Here is a 21,475-nt window from a genome sequence, read left to right as displayed (position 1 = left end):
CTCGGAATAAGAGCACCAGCTAAAATGTTATAAATGTGTTCCATCCCTCTCCCTCTGTCCCTAACCCATCCCCTGCTTGGCACCATTTCAGCTGGGAGTGCTTGCCTTGGGCAAGCCTGGAGAAAAGGCTTCAGTCCCGGCCACTCTGCATATAGCAGAGAGGTCTAGCTTTTTTTTTTTGGGATGCGACTTTAATACTTTTACAAAATCTTTCCGCTGTAAAGATTTTGTTTATTTCATTATTGTTTGTAATTTTGCCAATATGTAGGTGCAGTGTTGCAAATTGTTGCACATTCTGAAAGTCACACTCCTAAGTTTATCAGCTAAATGCATTCAAAATACCGTAGAAGTATAGTTAAACTTAAGTGGATTGTGTGATGCTACTGCTATATTGTTAAAGGGGCTGTGGCGCTGAATGCTTATGTCTAAGTTATACTCCGTCCCATGCCGAAAATAGCAGATCTATAAGCTCACTCTTTTTATTTTTGGCACAGGACACCGTCGTGCAATTAAGGGGTACTGTCACCTAAAGGGGTTGAGGGGCATAGCTTACACACTGACATGAGCTTCTCTGAAAACGGTCTGAAACAGTCTGAAGCTCATGTCACAGTGTAATCTGCCCCTCGCCCCCCAACAACAGCTGACCAGTACAGTAAGTAGTCATACAGTCAGGCTATACAGACAATTAATTTGATTGGCTTATAATTGCGCATTCCCACAATGACATCATAAAAACATTAACTTGTTTTTTAAGATGATTCTTACAGTAACCCTTTAGGTGACAGGCCCCCTTTAAGTATGAATCAGGCTTAATGCTACTTAAATGTGTTCTTTAAAATGGGCTTTGAAAACATGCAGAATTTGACAAACGGTGGAAAGCCCCAGCACAGAAACATTCTCAAGAAAAATCTTTCAAACTCAGATTTCTTTTTTTTATGGTCCTTAAAACAACAATCTCTTGGAAAAAGAGCATAAGCATCCATTAACACACAGTAAATGTTTGGTTATGAGCCTGTTGTGTTATTTCTATGTGATGGTTGCCAGGCCCTCAGTAGATTCTGTTTCCTTGTAATTACTGGATCAAGTTCACATCACACATTAACATAAAGCGGGCCAGCCAAAAACGTTGTTTATAGTAGTTTTTAAGTATTTTGTTGTTACATTAAAACCGAAGCAGAGATTTTGTTTTGTGCTCAGTCACACAGAGGTCCGTTTGTTTGTTTGACCTAATTGTTTTTTGTGTGTCGTGACGGGCTCAGTGTGCCGATGGCAGACAGACGTATCCTCAGCTGTCTCACATACTTCTGGTCATTCAATACACACACTCTATGCGTGTATTGAATGAAGTCAGTCACCACATGTCATACACACACACACACACACACACGCACGCACGCACACACACACACACACATGGACGCACACACACACACACACACACACACACACACACACACACACACACACACACACACACACACACACACACACACACACACTCACGCACGCACGCACGCACGCACGCACGCACGCACACACACACACACACACACACACACACACACACACACACACACACACACACGCTGACATTGTCTTTGCACATTCCGAGAATGTCTAAAAAAAATCAACAGAATTCATTTCGCTATCGACAGAATTGTGTTGATTCCACAACTGGGATGGTTTTTAGCGTCAGGCTATAACGTTACGTACGTCTAGGAATTCTCTGAATTGTCTTAAAGGTTTCAATGAAGAAAGATTTAGGAGAGCTGTTTCCCGGGAGTCTGATTGTCCACAATCACATCCTCAAACCCCCCCCCCCCCCCCCCCCCCTAAAACAAGCGCAGCCATAATTACCGAGTTTGTGAAGCTGTGAGAGGGGGGATTCTCCCTCTTTTTTTTCCCAAGCCTCATTTCTAATTATGCACCCCAGTGGAAGGTGAGGTCTGTTTTTCATAATTCATGTTTTGCTTACAAAGTGTAAAATACTGCATATTCCCCAAAGGTTCTCCCCCTTGTTAAACTTCCGTGTTGTAGTATACTGTAAACCCTGCTGATACTTTAGATGGAAAATCTTCCCGCACTTTGATGATCGAATTCAGCTAAAGTTGCTGCTGCTGCTGCTGCTGCTGCTGCCGGAGCCATGAGAAAATTGGGCACACAAACTGCTCCAGTGGAGCAAGGGAAAGCTTACTCATGAAACAGGATTTTTCTTTTTCTTTTTTCCTTCTTTTTTTTTATGATTACACTTTCGGGAAGGCTGCCAACCACAATCACCCTCTCGGTTTGGCACAGGCTCATATTTTAAGTGATTGGAAGAGTAAACTTTTTCATTGCTCCGGCGTCCAGCGAAGACGAATCAGTTATAAGTGTGCTCATGAACGAAGGGAAAATGTAGCGTGTGTGCAGTACTGTGGGTCACACAACCCACACAGGCTTCCTGCTGGGTTCTTTGACTTGGTTGCCTCTCACTGTATGAAGCATGCATAATATTGAGTCAACCTTGTATTAAGTTTTAAACCTCAGCTCCATCACAGAGTTCAGGCTGGGCCATCAGAAAAGAAACAATTATCATTTACGACTCTGCCTGTGAACCTATAAGTCTTTGCTGTGGTGAGCCCTAATCTAACATGATAATTTCAGTTCGTTCATTTTGGACAAGCCGAGCCCCTTGGACGAACGTTATTAGTGCAGTTCCCGTCATGGTGCTGGCACAGAGCGGTCACTGTAAAATAAATCCCCCCCACGGCCGAGAGGAATGTTTCCCCGCAGGTTCTCCTCCTGAACCTCACTTGTATGCGTGAGTTGGTGAAGCTGGCCTTCCTTAGGGCTAATTTCCGCAATAGCATATGACAGTGTCACTCATTGAAAACCTGTTATTTTGTGCCAGAGTACGATGAAGTAAGCTACTTGTCAGCTGACCGCTTTCAGCGAATAGCACTTGGATTTAGACGCAGAAAGTAACAGGGACCCTTGGGGCTAATTCACACTTTGTCGTACGGTGGTGTCGCCCGCCGAAAGTCTGTTATTTTCGGCAAGCACCAACGACGAACGATGAATCACCACTGCGAAAGGTTCTCAACAGCTGATTGGCAATTCCAGAAAAGAGCACTTTGACTTTGATGCACAAAACTAGCAGGGATGAAAAAACGTGGTGTAAAATCATAGCTTTTTATATTTCTTACAGAACCGAAGACGACAGGGGATGTGTACAAAGAATGCTTAAGGGAAAAACAGCAAAGAAGACATCAGTCAGGATCATTACAGCAGTTGACACCAGAGCCTGGTACAGTAGTCATTGTAGTAGTTCTCAGAGTGATTATGAGACTACACAGTAAAATATATTGAAGTATTGCTGGCCAATATACCTCCATTTGCATTTGCTTTTGTGATACACACTGAAAAGAAAAAAAGGAATTTATTCTAGTGTTTAGTCTTAAAAATATAAATCTCCTTACAATAAGAACAAAACAAATCATCTTGTCTCAAACTCTTCGTAATCTTGTACTGGTGGAGTGATGTTCCTTAATTAGAGATTCATTATCTCGCGGTGTTTGCAGATTTTACTCAAGGAAAATAAATTAAGACAAAATTATTATTGTTACTATTATTATTATTATTGTTAATTATCCCTGGTTGAGAAGGAGATTTTCTTTTAGAGTTCTTTCTCCTCGGTTACGTTAAAAGTATTCCTTGAACATTGGAAGAAAAGGAATCATTTGGACTGTGAGAAAGCTACTGTAGAGCGGAAGCTTTGATGAGAGAGATCAGAATATCTTTCTACAGTCACACTGCACAGTAAAATCCTCAGTGTTAATTCATCAATTTCTACTCTCAGACTTAATCCATTTAGGCCTAGGATTATTGACTGCTTTAACTATTGAAAAATAGCAGATATACAAGCTCACAGCGCGACACCGAGTGCCGCGCTGTGAGCTTGTAGATCTGCTATTTTTTTTAAATCATGATTTTTTTTTTGCAAGTCTTTGAATATATCTACTTAAAAGCGAACATTTGTAACTCAAATATTTACTTCTGGGTGGTCCCTGGGACAACATATTTTGAGGTGGGGGTCCGTGGCCAAATACCTGTAATTTTGGGGGTCCTTCACATGAAAAGGTTTGAGAACAGCGTGATTTAGAGGAAGGATTTAGAAGTCGGGTCAAAGATCGGGTCAAAGATATTCAAAGACTTGCACTCATTTTCACGATTTTTCAAAAAAATAGCAGATCTACAAGCTTGCAGCGCGGCACTCGGTGCCGCGCTGTGAGCTTGTATATCTGCTATTTTTCTAAAGTTAAAGCATAAAATAATGGTTAAAGTGGTTAAAATCTAACGCTACTCGGGCGCGTTCCAGGTATTTGAGAGTTAAATTAACACCGAGGATTTCACAGTGTGTCCGGCCTCGTCGGTGGTTTGACCACGTTAACGTGGGTGTCCCTATTTTCCTCACAAATGTAACGTTTTTCAAAAACAGTGGAAATAGCCGAACCACATGCTTACGAATCACAATGCTGTGTGAGCGTGTAGATCTGCTATTTGCGCTATTCGTCGTAGCATAAAATTGAATAGTGTAGCACATAAGTGGTTAACAGACTCTATACACCCAATCGACAATAGCATTTTCCTCCTCCCACTGAAGGGACAATATGAAGATAATATTTCCCAAAATGTGTAAATGATGTACTTGTAGTTAAACAGAAGACCTGGATCCAACTGAATTTGCCTTTGCTTTTCATTGTTTCTTTTATCAACGTCAGTGTCAGAGGAGTATATTGTCGTTGTCGGGAAGAAACCTCGTATCTCCAAGTTTCAAATTTGTACATTTTTTCGCAAAGTAAAGCCCTGCTTCATCATACAAGGCCATCACACAAAAGTAGTGAAAACAGCCGATCTACAAGCATGTAGATCGGCTGTTTTCACTAGTTTAGTTAATTTTTTAAATGATAAATACAAAACGAACGCTTTTGGACATACAAGGTTTCCACCCGACAACGACGATATGTTTGCCACATAAGGCGATCCAGTGAGTGCCATGAAAGCTTAGCCAATCACAGTATTTGAAGATCAGCATATTTAAAAAAGGAATCTGCGATTAATAACCTCTTTCGATTGCAATTGTTCCGATACAGTAAAGTCAATACAGTAAAGTAAACTCATCTACTCTACCACCGTAGATTAAAACATGCACTTAATATGTGCAGCTACCATTTTGACCCAGGTGTGGAGAGAGTTAACTATTGCTCAAGCGCAAACTATCTCTTGTATCAATACACTGTGTCGCATTTACAACAGGTTACGCTCTTTTAAAAACCCATTTCATTTCAATCTAATTTTCCCCATAGCTGAGGTACAGGCTGATAATTATTCTATAGGTACATTTGAGGTCGGGGACAAGACATTGTTTTCTATTCTTTTCTTTTTTTGAGAGGAGTAATTAGTTTGCCAAATCTTAGGCTAACTACTAAACATGTCAAAATAAAATCACTGTACACACGCTGTGTGTACACACACACACACACACACACACACACACACACACACACACACACACACACACACACACACACACACACGTCACCAACATATATTCAACACTCGCTGAAATACACTGAAACACATATTGTCTCTCTCTCTCTCGCGCGCGCTCTCTCACACACACACACACACACACACACACACACACACACACACACACACACACACACTCTCTTTCTCTGGTGCGTCAAATCATACTAGTTTTTAATTCTATCGGTCAAGATCTGATGATGTGGTGAAGATAAAATAGACTGTAAGGCACATGGCAGTCATATGATATTGTATCCTGTGTTTAATCTCAGATTTCCAAATGTCGTGTCGTTTCTTTTTTTCTTTTTTTTTACAATCCTAACAGTGACTCCTGTACAACAACATAAATACTGTGCTGGAAAAAGAAAAAAACAAGATTTTCCAAAATTATGCTTCTTTTTTTTCTCTCTTTTCTTTTCCCCCAGTCTCTTTCTGTAAACATTGAAAAATGCAAATCAAGTCTTCCGCAGTTTCTGGACAAAACAACAACATCAAAATAACAACAACTGTTCTTCCGTCGTCTGGCAAGGCTTGTGCCGCCTCGCTAGGCAAATAGTCTGTAATGGGCTCAGAGCAAAAAACGAAATGCCATTTTCTTTTTCTTTCTTTTTCCCTCCTTCCTTCCTTTTTAGGTTCTCTTTCCTAGTTCCGTGTAAACGCCTTCGTCGGTCAGGGGTTTTCAGCCGTACATCCAGGTGAGCCAGAGGGGAGGGTCGCGTGGCGAAGGAGAGGAGAGGAGAGGAGAGGAGAGGAGAGGAGAGGAGAGGAGAGGAGAGGAGAGGCCGGCGAGAGGGTGCTCGTTAAAGGACAACTTTAGTTTTTTACAACAAGGGTTCATATCTTAGATTGCAATTAGAGAAAAGAGAAGATGAGCGTTAAAATGTTTTAACCCATTTAGAACGGGTACACATTATTGTGTGTCATTATTTACCTATTGAAAAATAGCAGATATACAAGCTCACAGCGCGGCACTCGGTGCCGTGCTGCGAGCTTGTAGATCTGCTATTTTTGACCCGATTCTAGAAGTGTCTTTTGAATCCTTCTACGATTTTTTGAAAAACCCATGTTTCTACGTCAGCAATCTGGCCAGCCATCGTCAAAGAAAAGGTCCTTTTCACTTAGCTCAGTTGGTCTGTTCTTGAGAGACTACTATGTCAGTGGTTCTCAAACCTTTTCATGTGAAGGACCCCCAAAATGATATTTATTTGACCACGGACCCCCATCTCAAAATATTTAGTTCCAGGGACCACCCAGAAGCCAAATTTGAGTTACAAACGTTCGCTTTGAAAATAAATGCATTCAAAGATTTGCACACATTTTCATGACTTTTTCAAGAATAGCAGATCTACAAGCTTGCAGCGCGGCACTCGGTGCCGCGCTGTGAGCTTGTATATCTGTTATTTTTAACTGGTTAAAGCATTCAATAATTCTAGGCCTTAATGTACTGCTTTCTATTGTTTTAGCGATTTTAGTATTTTGATTTCAGTGGTTGGGGGCATGCGTACAAGTGGCTTTTTAGACATAATAAACCATCAATTTCTTTGTTACTATTTACACCAGACCATAAGTCACATCTGTCCATGAAAGATTGCGGTGAATCTTGGGAATGGGCTTATTTGTGTCTAAAAGGACATATTTAGCCACTTGCATGCATGCAAATCAAAATCGTTAAAATCACCAAAACAACAGAAAGAAGTAAATGAAAACATTTGAACGCTTATCTTTTCTTTTCTCTAAAGACTCTCTAAAACATGAACCCTTGTTGTTAAAAAAAACAAAGTTGTCCTTTAAAGGGGGAGGAGGGGGACGCGGAGACGAGGCGTTGGCGAGACGGAAGGAAGGGGAAGAAGGGAGCAAGGTGGTGGGGGGACGGGGGGACGGCAAGCCTAACATCAGAAGAGGCTGGTGAGGGTCGTTTGCGAGGGGCTCCGGCACTCGTGCACGTCCATGCCCCCCACGCCGGGCACGGCGCTGAGCACCGAGGTGACGGTGGGCATGGTGGGGTTGGTCAGGTCCGTCAGGGTGGTGGGCGTGTGGCTCGACGGGCTCATGGAGGCGTTGGAGATCTCCGAGGCGGGGCCCGACGGCGTGCCGCCCTGCAGCGTGGAGCCGTCCGACGCGCCCTTGTCCACGCCTGTGTTCTCCTGGCGCAGCAGGTTCCGCCGGAACTTGGCCCGGGCGTTCTGGAACCACACCTGCAAAGAAGAGGGTTGAAGGATATCAACAACTTGGGGGCCAAACTCGTCCAGTAACGAGATACGGCCACTGGAGGTCGCTGTGCCAAAACTCAGTTGTCTCGTCCCTCAACGAGACAAAGGGTTAACTTGGTTACATGCAGCTGCATGCATCCTGTGTACCCTGTGAAAGACCCTGGTCCATACGTCATAACGTGGCTCGCAGAGAAACAAAATGGCGCGTCTAGGCTGCATTGATTTCTATTCTATGCTGAAACATAAAAAGGGCTTTATCTATGAATAAGGTGCAAAGAACGCCAGGGAAGCAGAGATCTGGCTGTTTTCACGGCGACACTTTACCGCGATGGTCGGCCCCGGTTTGGATTTTAGTTTCGCGAGCGTTTGTAAACAAATGGATTATCCTCCTCAATCGTCAGTGGACACTCACGGATAGTACAGGGTTCCCACATATTTTTACCAATTAATTTTTTACTTTTTATGGCCCCCAAGTTGTTAATATCCTTCAACCCTCTTCTTTGCAGGTGTGGTTCCAGAATGCCCGGGCCAAGTTCCGGCGTAATTAACTCATTCTGTGCCAATAACTGCTTATGACGGTTTTTTTCCAATAGCCCTGTGTGCCAATGACGGCTTATGACGGTTTTTGTGTTTTTTACATAGAAAAAAAAAAAAAAAATCATTTTTTTTTTTTTTTTTTTAAAGATGTCAAAATGACCTGAGATCAGAGAGATGCTTTTCTCTGTTTGTGTGTTCGCTCCCTCGTTTAGCTGATTGAGAAAATGTGTGAAAATGTGTGTCCATTCTAGTGGATGGACACTTTTTTTGATTCAAACAGCTCTATCTCTGGAACCATTTGTCCGATTGACAAAATTATTTTTGCCACTGAATCACAACAACTGTGTCTGTTTCTGTAGGGGAAAAAATATATTAAAAAAAATCATTTTTTTTCATTGCATAGTAAAGAAAAACATACAAAACCGTGGCACAGCTACCTTGGAGGCATTTTGGCCTGTGGCACAGAATGAGTGTTAAATGTGTGTTTCCAGATATTTAACCACTTGAACCGTCAACACCTTTCACTCTGTACTTAGTCTGCTCTTTTCTCCCTCTACACCAAACCTCTTTGCCAAAAATAGCCAATCTACAAGCTCACATGTGAGCTTGTAGATCTGCTATTTTTGGCTAGTTCTCAGAATATGGAGGCTAGGGTTCAAGTGGTTAATATATAAAAGGAGACAAAAAAGCTTCTATCACACAAAGATTTGGAGGACCCCCTGTAGTAACATGAGGACCCCCTTGGGGTCCCGGACCCCCTGTTGAAGACCCCTGGCTTATAGATTAAGCTCTGTGCAGTGAACCCTGATTAAGGCAAGGGTCTTCAAACAGGGAGGTCCGGGGACCCCCTAGGGGGGTCCTCAAGAGTTACTACAGGGGGTTCCTCCAAATCTTTTAACCACTTGAACCCTAGCGTCCATACACGGAGCACTTTAGCCAAAAATAGCAGATCTAGATCGGCTATTTTCAGAGTGAAAGGTCAAGTTTATTAAGTATTGACACAAATTGACATGAATCCAAAATACACTGATGATTGTGCCGTCAACACGATGAAACTATATGGTATCTATGGGTTGTGGGGGGTCCCTGCTTCATCTCTCTCTCTCTCGACTAAGGGGTCCTTGGCCCGAAAACGTTGAAGAACCCCGATATCAGGGGAAAAACTAAACGTAAACGCTATGACAGTTTTACGGCGAGGGAATCGTAATGATAGAGCTGTGTATGGCGGGGGGGGGGGGGGGGGGGGGGTCACGAGGAGAAACGCTTCATCTGGAATAACAGGCATGTAAAATAAAATAATAAAAACCGAATGCATCAAAGCAAAATGATTGCTTTGTTTTCTGCAAGCGATAATTAAAGCGGCGGGATTGTTTTTCTTTTTTTTTCTCCCCCCCCCTTTTTTTTTCTTCCTTTTACAGATATTTCGATTCAGAAACCTTTTTGTCTCCCTTTTTTCCTCCTTTTACAATTCCCTGGATGATATGCTGTCATCTTTGTGGAAATCAAACGTTCTGTGTTGTGCTCTCACTCTTCCTTCCCATGAGCCGTATAGCCATCATTTTCTTTTTAAATCTTTCAGTCATCACCATAATATATTATCCCACTGAAACAGAAAGATCCTTGATCTGTTTGATTTCAAGCAATGTCCTTGTAATCATTGCATTCCATTAAAATAACCAGACTGCAAAACAATATCTACCAGTAACTTAGACATTTGAATAGTACAGTATGTTGTACTGGGTTTTAAACACACACACACACACACACACACACACACACACACACACACACACACACACACACACACACACACACACACACACACACACACACACACACCTTGTATATCGATTTTTTTTCTCAAAGCAAGCAAAACAATTCTTCCATTTGAAATAAAAATGCATAATAGACATAAGATAAGTGCATCCTATAGAAATGATATAATTTGCACCCGAGCCTTAATGAAATCCTCTCACACAAGCACATTCGTCACATTCTTCAATCTTAAACAATAACATTTACAGTACACATTACACATTACAGTACACATTAGCTTTTATCAAGTGCTGTACAAATAAAGCTAATTATTATATTTTTCTCCCTCAGTAAAATCCTCATAGTGTAATGTGAGAGAGTGTAAAAATTGACCCAATTTGACCTGTACGTTTTTCAAACGTTCCCATAATTTTTAACCCATTGAAACCAGGATAGCATCTGTGTCATTTTAGATTTTTGCATTGGCTGTCCAAAAATAACAGACATATAAGCGCATGAAGCTTGTACATCTGCTTTTTTCATGTTTCTTGACCTCAATTACAACAACAACAACAACAACAAAAAATGAACATTTAACATTCAGTGTTTTCTCTGTATTCTGTAGTTTTTGGAATATAGGCTCAGAAAAGTGAGTTCATTTGCCTCTGGACTGACGCATAATCATGGAGGAGGTGGTTGTAGGTGAGGGTGAACGTAACAACTGAACTGGTAAATGGTAGCATTGGTACAATACAAACACAGTGGAAAGTAACATCAAAGGTGATACACCCTCCCCTACGACCACGTCCTCCCCTGGATGATGATGCGTTGGTCCAGACTCCAGAGGAAAATGAACTCACTTTTCTGAGCCTTATTATTCATAAAACTACAGATTACAGAAAAACCACTGCATGTTCAATGTACATTTTTTGGGGGTGTAATTGAGGTCAGGAAACCACAAAAAAAAAAAGTCAATGTCATGACCCCTTTTAAAGTGTGAGAACCACTGATTTAGACAGCATTTGTGGAATGGGCCTCGGGTCTCAATGGTGGCCAAAATGAACACAGAGAGCTGTACGGTTCAGTGGTTCTCAACCTGTGGGCCGGGACCCCAGGGGTCCACAAATTATTTTTGGCGGGTCCCCAGATGATTAACTCAACATGCAACATATTTTTGTAAACAAACCAAAATACAGTTTAAGCCTATAGTGGGTCTATGCACATTTCTAAAGTGACAATTTAAGGACTTTTTAATACCCCTGAAATTACAAATTAAACATGGGTCAAACTGTCACATTTTGAAATTGCGAAAACAGACGATCTACATGCTCACAACGCCTCGCAACGCGAGGCGTTGTGAGCATGTAGATCTGCTGTTTTCACAATAGAACCGTGTTATTCAAAATGGAATGCCTCAACTCTTAGTGCTCGTCAGGGAGTGTGTGTTTGGGGAGGGCGTCCCCAATTAAAATATGATTATTTTGGGGGTCGCAGCCCGAAAAGGTTGAGAACCACTGTGTATAGTTCACGTACAGTACAGTGCAAGCACTCAGTTACCTGTAACACGCGCTTGGTGAGGCCGGTCTTCTGTGCGAGCTGCTTGAGGTCCTTGGCGTCGGGGTTGTGGTTGATGGCGAAGTAGGACTTCATGGTCCTCAGCTGGTGGTGCTTGAAGGAGGTCCTCATGCGCTTGGTCTTCTGGCTCGAGCTGTACTGGGACTCCCTGTCCATGGAGTCACCGTCGTTCTCGTTGCAGCTGAGCGCTTTAGGGGGCAACGCACGCACAAGCACAAGCACACACACACATGCACGTAAGGATGTGTATAGACAAACACACACACACACAAATGCATGTACACGGCTAGGACGCAAATACAACATCTGAGACGCATGTTTGAAAAACTGATCCAATTAATATTTAGTTTGACTATATTGTTTGTTTGATTGATTGATTGATTGATTGATTGATTGAAGACTTTATTAGGAGTTTGCATAGGAAAAGGTACAGTTTCATGACGGTACAGTTCACTGGTACAAGGTCTACTAAAAGGAGATCCTAGAAAAGACTAAGCTTATTTCCACAGGAAACCATTTAAGTATCTCATATAACACTGAATGACAGACGAATAGAACACAGTACTATGCAGTAGATATAGTCAGTAAAAAAAGAAAGAACAAAAAAACAGTAAGTCTATACAAACAGTAAGTATATACAAATCTATATGAGTGTGCGTGTGTGCGTGCGCGCGTGCGTGCATATATATATATATATATATATATATATATATATATATATATATATATACACACACACACACACGCACACGCACACGCACACACACACACTGTATATTTTTTAGGTTTTAATTGACTGATTAATCAAATTGTCAACCTTATTTTGAAGTAGTCTAAAAGTACAAATATGCTCTATAAATATGGGGGGGGGGGGGGGGGTAAGGAGGGAGAAAACAATAAAGAGGGAAGGGAAGACATTGACCAATTCACCACTTCAAATCAGTACTTTTAACTTTAGCCCATAATGATTCACCATAATGATATTGTGAATCCAAATTTAATTTAATTTCCTTTGGGTCATTTTTTAAAATTTAATTTTAACGGGATGCCATCAGAAATGATTCCCCTTAAAAAAATAAAAACAAGAATCTGGCATGACTGAGTTAGTAACTCAAGCCTACTTATTGTCATATACTTAAACTAAGACAATAATGTATTAGGCTACAATTAAAATAAAAAGCTTGTGTTTCCATATGTGTTGTTACAAATGGTAGGCTACGTATGTAGCCTAATTGGTATGTGTTTGAGTGTAACGTGAGGCAGTCAGTCCACTAGAATGCTGAGCCTCAGAAATGTGACACATATTTCCCGGATACTATTTTCTTGGCACACGTGAACGTGTTGCTGCGTGCATAACAGTCCGTCTTCCGTATTTAAACGCCGCAAATATGAAAGAATTAGTCATTGAAAAAAATCGCCAGAATAACACTTCACTTAATTAGCCCACACAAACGCCAGACACAGCAAATGTCTGTTTTTGGCAAAAGCATATGGGGCAAAGCAACAATTTCGTAAACTGATGCTGTGGATTGTTTTTTAGTTGTCTTTGCTGCTCAGTCCAAAAACAATGTTTCTACCATACAAGCACGATTGTTTTCCAAAAGGATTTTGCTGTGGTATAAACGTCTCAACTTGGAACCTAGGTTTTTTTGTTTCTACATGTGAACAGAAGAGGGCAGCACCTTCCACACTCTCTCCCACTCCCTCCAACCTCTCCTGTCAGTCAGGTGACAGTTGTATACATACATCCCACTGGTTCCCTAACACAACATTTTAATTATTATTTCAAAAATATTTTCAAAAGAACATTCCCATTTTTCTTTTCATTAATTGTAAACACAATTCAATGGTCTCCCCCCCTGTAATTTCACAAAGAAATCAAAGACAATCTAATCTTATAAATTCCATAAATTAGAAAATATAAGAAGTAGTGAAAACAGTCGATCTGCAAGCTCACAGCGCGGCACAAAAACAGCTTGTAGATCTGCTGTTTTCACTAGTTTGGGTCCTGGGCAAAAATGTCTTCATTTCTCTTTTGGGTCACATGCAGGCTAAAACATTTGTGAACCACTGGTAGGCCTATACTATTCGATATATATATAGGCCTATATACAGTATGTATCATCTTAATTTATAACAAACACAGTCTAAAGAAGTCAGAATTCGTTGATAATTTTGCCAAAACCAATGTGAAACCAAAGGAAGATAATCTTTGCGTTAAAGAGTTTTATCAAATAAATAAATAAGTCTGTAGCCCATCTGTTGCCTGTCTGCATAATATTTGGCACTACAGTTGGTCTAGTTACAATTATACAAAATACCATCTCAATTCTCAATCCAACGCATGCAAATAAATAGTAGAATTAAACGGAATACTATAGCTAAACTTATTTTACTGGCGTGTCACTGCCCTGTCTGACACGCACACGCACACACACACACACACACACACACACACACACACACACACACACACACACACACGCACACACGCACGCACGCACGCACGCGCGCGCGCGCACGCACGCACGCAAGCACGCAAGCATGCACGCGCACATTTCTTCCACTGAATAACTCATCAAGTCCCATTGATCTCTCCTTTGTATATACACCCAATTTGGCCCCGTCCCATCCCGAAAGGCCCCCGAGTGTGCAAAGGGCGAAGCAGGGGAACGCAGGAGGACTATGAAGCCTGACAAGTGGAAAAATGGCAAAAGCGAAAGCCGGAACTTCAAAAAACTTTTCCCCCCGAAGAGGCCATGGGTTGGTGGGGGGGGGGAAGCGGGGAGGGGGGCACCCTAACCCTTCCTTGGTCAAATGCATGTTACAACGTGTTAGATGTAATAGCTGTGATCCCGATGTTATTATAATGTTATGTGGGTTAAACAACAATGATAAACACAATCGAATCATTTTAAATGTTTTTAATCTGTACAGGCTACTGTATTACTTTCTGGGCGAAACGAATGTGTTCAACCAACTATTATATTATGCCAAACAAGCTTAGCTAACTATTATGTTATGCCAAACATGCTATGCTAATTGATTAGTGTTGTTGGCTTATTGTTTTTATTCTGAGTTCAAACGCAAAAACAATAAAATAAATCACACTTTCCATTTTCACATCCTGAAAATAGTTTAGTGCGGGGTGGGGTTAAAATGAAGAAAGGAAATTGTTTGGAAATAGGCCTAGGTTTAATATTATTGCAATATTAGGCCCTGCACCACCCTTTATTTATACTACATTATTAACGAGCATTAGAATCATATCCTGCTCAACCTCAATTGCATGTTTTTCTTTTAGTCTAAATTAGCCTAGAATTACAGTCCTTTATTCAAAAGTTCTAGCTTGGGCCTAACTTACTTTCAGGCCAGTTTACAATGTCTTAAACGTGATAACATAGATATAGACGTGTGTTTAGTGCAGTGGTGCCTTGATAATTAATCCTGGCATTATTCGTCTAATGTGCGCTTTGTGTACAGTGAGTGAGTAATGTAACCAACTAACTAACTAACTAACTAACTAACTAACTAGGTACATTTACTTGAGTCCAGTAGGCCACTTAAGTACAATTTGGGATATTTGTACATCACTTGAGTATTTCCGATTTCCAATACTTTTACTTCTACTCTTCTAGGCTACACCTCGGATCTAAATATTGTAGGCTACTTTTACTCCAATACAAGTATTTAAAAACGTAATTATAGTTACTTTGCAGATATAAATTATAATATTATAAAACATACCGGTACCATTAACCACTTCTTTGGCCATATTTTATAGGGATATTTGAAAATAGCCGATATACAAGCTCACAACGCGTCACGAACGTTAGGCTATGCACTTTTACTTTTGGTACTTTCCACCATGCAACACTGTTTGTGTAATTGTATGAATTGAGGAAAAAAGCGACCCCAAAGCCCAAAAGTTTTCTTGTGGCCTTTATCCTTTTAGTTCAGTGGTTCTCAACCTTTTCAGGCCGCGACCCCCCAAATAATCATATTTTAACTGGTGACCCCCCCAAATAATCATATTTGAACTGGGGACCCCCCCTCCCTCTCACCCTGACGAGCATGCAGAGCATTGTGAGCATGCAGATCGGCAATTTTCACAATTTCTGCCTCTATAATATTTGACAATTTGGCCAATGTTTAATTTGTCATTTTAGAAATGTGCAGATACCCTATAGATACACTTAAAACCTTATGTTGGTTTGTTTACTGTCGAGTGAGAAAACAACGTTTCCCATTAAAGCTAATCATCTGGGGACCCCCCCCCCCCCGACAGTTCGAGAACCACTGTTTTAGTTGACCTTATAACCAGGCAGTGAAAAGTACCAGTACAGTAATGCATCTTTTTTTCCTATGCAAACCTCTAATACATACAACACAAGTATACAATCAATCAATCAATCAATGAAGCAATCCAAGCAGCGCTCCCTACCTGCGTTATAGGCCGCCAGCTCCGCTCCGGGCCCCGGGCTCTTCCGTTTCCTGGGGCGGCCCTTCTGCACGGTGCCCACTCCGTTGAAGTAGGATAGTCCCAGCGTGTTGGCGGCGCCCAGTCCCTTGTGCGAGGCCACGATTCCGCCGTCCGCTCCGTGGCTACTAAAGTGTGTCGGGTACTCCCCCTGGACGAGAGTCTCAAAGTGCAGGCGACAGTACACCAGGCTGTCCTTCATGCCGAAGTGGTCCCCGGTGGTGAGCATCTTGTTGCACGTCGTGCACGTGAAGCAGTTCAAGTGGTACACCAGGTCCCGCGCGCGCATCACCATCTCCGACGCCGAGATCCCCAGGTGGCAGCGGGCGCACCGCTGCACGGAGAATCTTCTGCGGAAAAACACAGGGATCCTCGTCAGCGAGTTGAACCATAACTATACACGGTACACACACGCACATGTGCATAATAGTCACTAGACTATAGTCATAGTCAATTGTCGGGCAGAAACCTCGTATCTCCCCAAGTTTCAGATTTGTACTTTTCTTTTTTCGCAAAGTAAAGCCCTGCTTCATCATACAAAGCCATCGCACAAAAGTAGTGAAAACAGCCGATCTACAAGCACACAACGCCTCGCAACGCCAGGCGTTGTGTGCTTGTTGATCAGCTGTTTTCACTATAGTTAAATCGTTTTAAAAATGATAAATACAAAACGAACGGTTTTGGGCATATATACGAGGTTTCCACCCGACAACAACGATATTTGTTTTGTCTCTGTAATGTTTTGCTATGTGTTTTAGTTTCTATTCTATTCTGTCGAGGTTGTGTCTGCATGCTGGGGCGCCTTGGACCGAGGCCTATACATTGTGCTACCTCCATGACGATTGGGCGTCTGTGATTAAGGTTTTGGTTGATTGATTGAATAGTCTACTTTATTAGAAGTTTGCATAGGAAAATGTACGGGACAGTATAGGCCTGCAGTTCACTGATACACGGTCAACTAGAAGGATAACGAAAGACCACAAGAAAGCTCGCTGGCTTAAATTGGGGTCCCTTTGTAGCCTTAAATGACAGGGACATAAAACACAGTAGGCCTACAAAAAAATGCAAATCAACATAAGACAGTCGGAAAACAAAATAAAGAATAAATGGTATTTACAGTAAAAAAAGAAAAGAAAAAAGGGTCAGGGCGAGGTACGGATAGGTGACAGATTTGGAGATGCGTGGTGTGATTACTAGTTTCCAGACATGGGGGGGGACGTTACAGGACAGAAAGGGAGAGCATTTTAAGGCCCGTATTATACTTTCTTTTGATTCGTCGTGCACCCATTGTGCGCGTAAATACGGGGTCCGTCCGCGTCCCCTCGACAACGCCGTGTATTACTATTACCCGGGGGATCAATTACCTGTAGTAGTCCTCCTTGCAGTAGATGCTGCCGTCCTTGCTGAAGCAGGTGAGCTCCGACTCCAGGTTGAGCTTGCACTCGCAGCACTTGAGGCAGCGCATGTGCCACTGCTTGTCGACGGCCAGCAGGTAATACCGGTCCGCTATCTTCCTGCCGCAGCCCGCACACAGAGCCACCCTGTCGCTGTTCAGACAGGGCATGGCCTGCATGGGGAACACAATGTAGCAAGCACACAAAGGGAGTGGAAGAAACGATGTCAAGTTGTTGCGTTTTTTGAAGGCCAGCCTGCACATAATATATGAGTCACCTATTTATCTGTCTGTCGTCATGCATGCACGCCTCAATGGAGCATTGCTTGAGTATTTATTTTTTATGTTTTTGGTTCTACAAATAGGGTATGGCTTACGGCAGAAAGAAAAAGAAAAGGAAAAAAAGATAAGTGAAATGGGCAAATACGATTTTTTTCACACACACACACACACACACACACACGCACGCACGCACGCACGCGCACGCACGCACGCGCACGCACGCACGCGCACGCACACACACACACACACACACACACACACACACACACACACACACACACACACACACACACACACACACACACACACACACACACACACACACACACTTTTATTCCCCAACGGTATCAGTTTGAAAATTAGACTTGAAGCTCAGTAAATATATATATTTATAAATTAAATGCATGCATTTATTTGAGCCATTTTAGCTGTGTTGCCCATTTCAATACAAAGACCCCTTTTAGAATTGATCTTTTGGTAATTTTGCTAATAGGCCTGCATGGTAATAATATGAAATATTAACAATGAAGGGGCTGATGTTGAAGTAAACGATTCTAAATTAAAACAAATAGCCTAAATAACAATTTCCCTTATTGCTGGCCACATGGAGTAAACATGTTTACATTTGGAAAAAAAATATCTGTAAATAATCTTTCAAATGCTATTCGGTTTATTTTCGCTCGATATTAACTAACCATAATTGCCCGTATGCTTTAATTGCCTTTATCTAAATTGCATTAGTGCGTGTCCACAAAATGCACTAATAACGAAGTAACTACGCTACTACTCTTTAAATAGTCTATTTAAATGCTGTTATTTTAACGATTTTAATTCTCTTCAAAAAAGAGACACAATAATTAATAAACTACCACTTATTACTATATATATAAAATTCACAATAATTGTATAGTTGTGTAAACCTATTATTTGCACTTGAATTGTGTGTTATATAGGCTCAAATAAGTTTCACCGGAACATTTGAATAGGCAATAGGAAGGCATTGCACTCTTTATAGTGATTTAGAAACAAGCTTTCCTTTAAGTTCATTCACAGATGAATGAAACGACCTGCAGTAAGCACACTAATAGTAATAATAGGTGGCTCCGGTTCACTCCTTACCGTCTCTGATTCCCCCATATCGATGGCCGAGCTGATAGCTTGTGACTCGCTCTTCATGCCTCTTCGGTCCATTTCTTCCACAACACCGTGTATGTCGCCTCCGGGGAGGCCATGGAAGAGCATCGTTGCCGCGGATGGGAGGATATTGTAGCTGTTTTCTTCAGACCGGCAGCCCAGGATTTCCATGAGATGCACAAGATCTCTACACAGCTCCCCGTGCAGCCGAGCCGGCGGTGGCACCTCGAAATTCTGCCTTCCTTCCCCGCGACCCCTTTTCTTTTCCTTTCCTCCTCGCTTGTTGTGATGTGACAAGTAAAGAATTCCAGATCAGGAAGAAAAAAGATTGAGGAAAAATGGACACGTGTTCTCCACACTACGTGATCATCTGCCAATGGAAACCGTCATCCGAATCTGTGCAGCGCTCATTATTAATAGGCTATGATTAATTAATAAATAGGCTATAAACGAGGTAGATTCACTGTCTTACCCGATGTGAATGTGTTCTCTTTTTTAGCATGAAGATAGCTATAACAATGGTTATTTTGTTCTTTAACCATGAATTGGCTTAGCTAAATAATGTCCATTTAACCATTAAAAAAAACATACCCACTACATAAGACCCCGTTGCATTGGTTCTGTGCCGGTGGTGCCTTCTCGTCGGGATTTGGGTGATTTGGAAGGCATTGGCCAAACGAAAAGAGTCCTTTTGTTGAGCAGCAGTAAACTCTGTCAACTGACACCGTCGCTATACATCAAACAAACCCTACTGCATTAGACTCTAATTCATACAAACGGTCTCCAAACGAATCGATGGCATGGCGAATAAATCAAAAGAGAACATTATTTGAGAAAGGCGCGCAGTAGTACAGCATCTTCTTCGTTGTATACAGCAACAGCTCCTGTACGCCGGCTTCTCATTCAACTATGTCCAAGTTGCTGGGTGGAAACAGCAAAAAAAAAAAAAAAAACTACACGCACTATACCTGCACAGTCAGAAAACGAAATGTTTCTTGCCGTTGCGTTAAAAAAACAAAACAAAATAAATCGTCTTTTTGCTTTAAAATCCTTTCGGGAAGCCTGTCTGCTGCATGCGAGGAGCTGTTTTCCTTTTAGCAGTGGATGTTATTATTATGTTTTTTTTTTCTTTCTCCCGTTGCCAGGAAAAGCTGCGTGTGAGTAATCGTAGAGGAGGAGTTGTACTATACGTTCAGTTCAAGTGTCTGCTAGCCCCCCTATCGCTGCTCTGCTCCCGCTATACACTCCGCGCCTTATCAACGGGGACCCCTACGTCACAGATCACGATTTATGTTCATTGGTTGTTCAACAATCACCGAATTGTTATTTTACCGAAGAGAGAGGCTCTCTCTAATCCTTTCCTCGGCTTCCCCGTGGCAATGGGGACTACTCGTCTCTATATGCTGTCTGTTGTATTTCAAAACCGCTTAAATGTCATAGTCACTCCAAAGAGGCCCGGATCAGAGGAGGAACAGATATTGGATTTTTTTTGGTTTTGCCTTTTTAGTGATGTGGAGATGTTTGTTATGGGCACGATTGGGGGATCTTTTGGATGTGTGCTGAGGTGCCAGATATCTGGATTGCTATAAGTGTGTGTGTGCTGTTATAGTCTATTTTGCCTCTGATATAGCCTATGATCGTCAATGTTTTATGCATATTGAGCTAATCACCAAATTCTAATGCATTTATCATGGAAACTCGGACAATAGGCCTGTACAGTGTTCTATAGCTAAAACGCCAAAAATAACCTGCACTTGTGTATTTTGGTAATTGGTCTAATTTAAAGTCAACATTAATACAACAATTTGCCACAGGTGTCAGTGTCAAAAGCAGGGCGCATTTCAACTGCGCATGTTATCCTGCTGCATAAAAAAAAACGGAAAGAACGCGAGAATGGAGAACTCGTATAATAAGGATATAAAAAAAATAAAAAATATATAATAATAATAAGAAGAATTATAATAATAAAAATAGTGGAAAAATAATAATGGAAATGTAACAGTTTAGTGTTATACAGGCATAACAACATAACCTTGGTGTGTTATAGCAAATTTAAACAATTCTCCACGAAACATCAACAGGATAGGGCTTTTGCCAAGTTGCAACGTTTTGAATCGTGCACGAAACATTTGAGAAGATTATAGCCTATATCTTATTTAATAATTATCAGCCTGACGCATCATTCTAATATTATGACAGGAAAGCCATGCTGTCTGGCCAATGCATATAGTAGGCCTATACACATCTGAGCTATATAGGCCTATTAATAATATCATCTGTGTGTTTTATTTATTTGCGTATAAGGCTATAACGAAACATCATGATACCAATACTTTGATTTCTTCGACATCCTCGTTCATAATAGGAAGAGACACATTTGAATAGCACTTCTTCTGTGTCGCTATTATCGTCACTGTCGGGCAGAAACCTCTTATCTCCAAGTTTCACATGTGTACATGTTTTGCAAAGTAAAGCCCTGCTTCATCATATACAAGGCCATCACACAAAAGTAACAGCCGATCTAAAGCACAAGGTGCGAGG

The 21,475-nt window shown here is 41.5% G+C and overlaps 1 protein-coding gene across 1 annotated transcript; it reads right to left on the bottom strand.

Moving 5' to 3' along the window:
* Positions 1-7,460: 7,460 nt before the first annotated feature.
* lhx2b (LIM homeobox 2b) lies at positions 7,461-19,105 on the bottom strand (the record flags this gene model as incomplete). Its single annotated transcript, XM_080738133.1, has 5 exons — positions 7,461-7,763; positions 11,628-11,833; positions 16,090-16,475; positions 17,490-17,692; positions 18,920-19,105. The coding sequence occupies 5 exons, from the start codon at positions 19,103-19,105 to the stop codon at positions 7,461-7,463; spliced, it is 1,284 nt and encodes a 427-aa protein (XP_080594259.1).
* Positions 19,106-21,475: the final 2,370 nt, after the last annotated feature.

The sequence above is a fragment of the Nannobrachium achirus genome (assembly GCF_963921795.1).
Source record: "Nannobrachium achirus genome assembly, chromosome: 12".
Lineage (NCBI taxonomy): Eukaryota > Metazoa > Chordata > Actinopteri > Myctophiformes > Myctophidae > Nannobrachium > Nannobrachium achirus.
The sequence above is the reverse complement of the archived record's forward strand: the minus strand, read 5'-3'. Positions and strand labels throughout refer to the sequence as shown.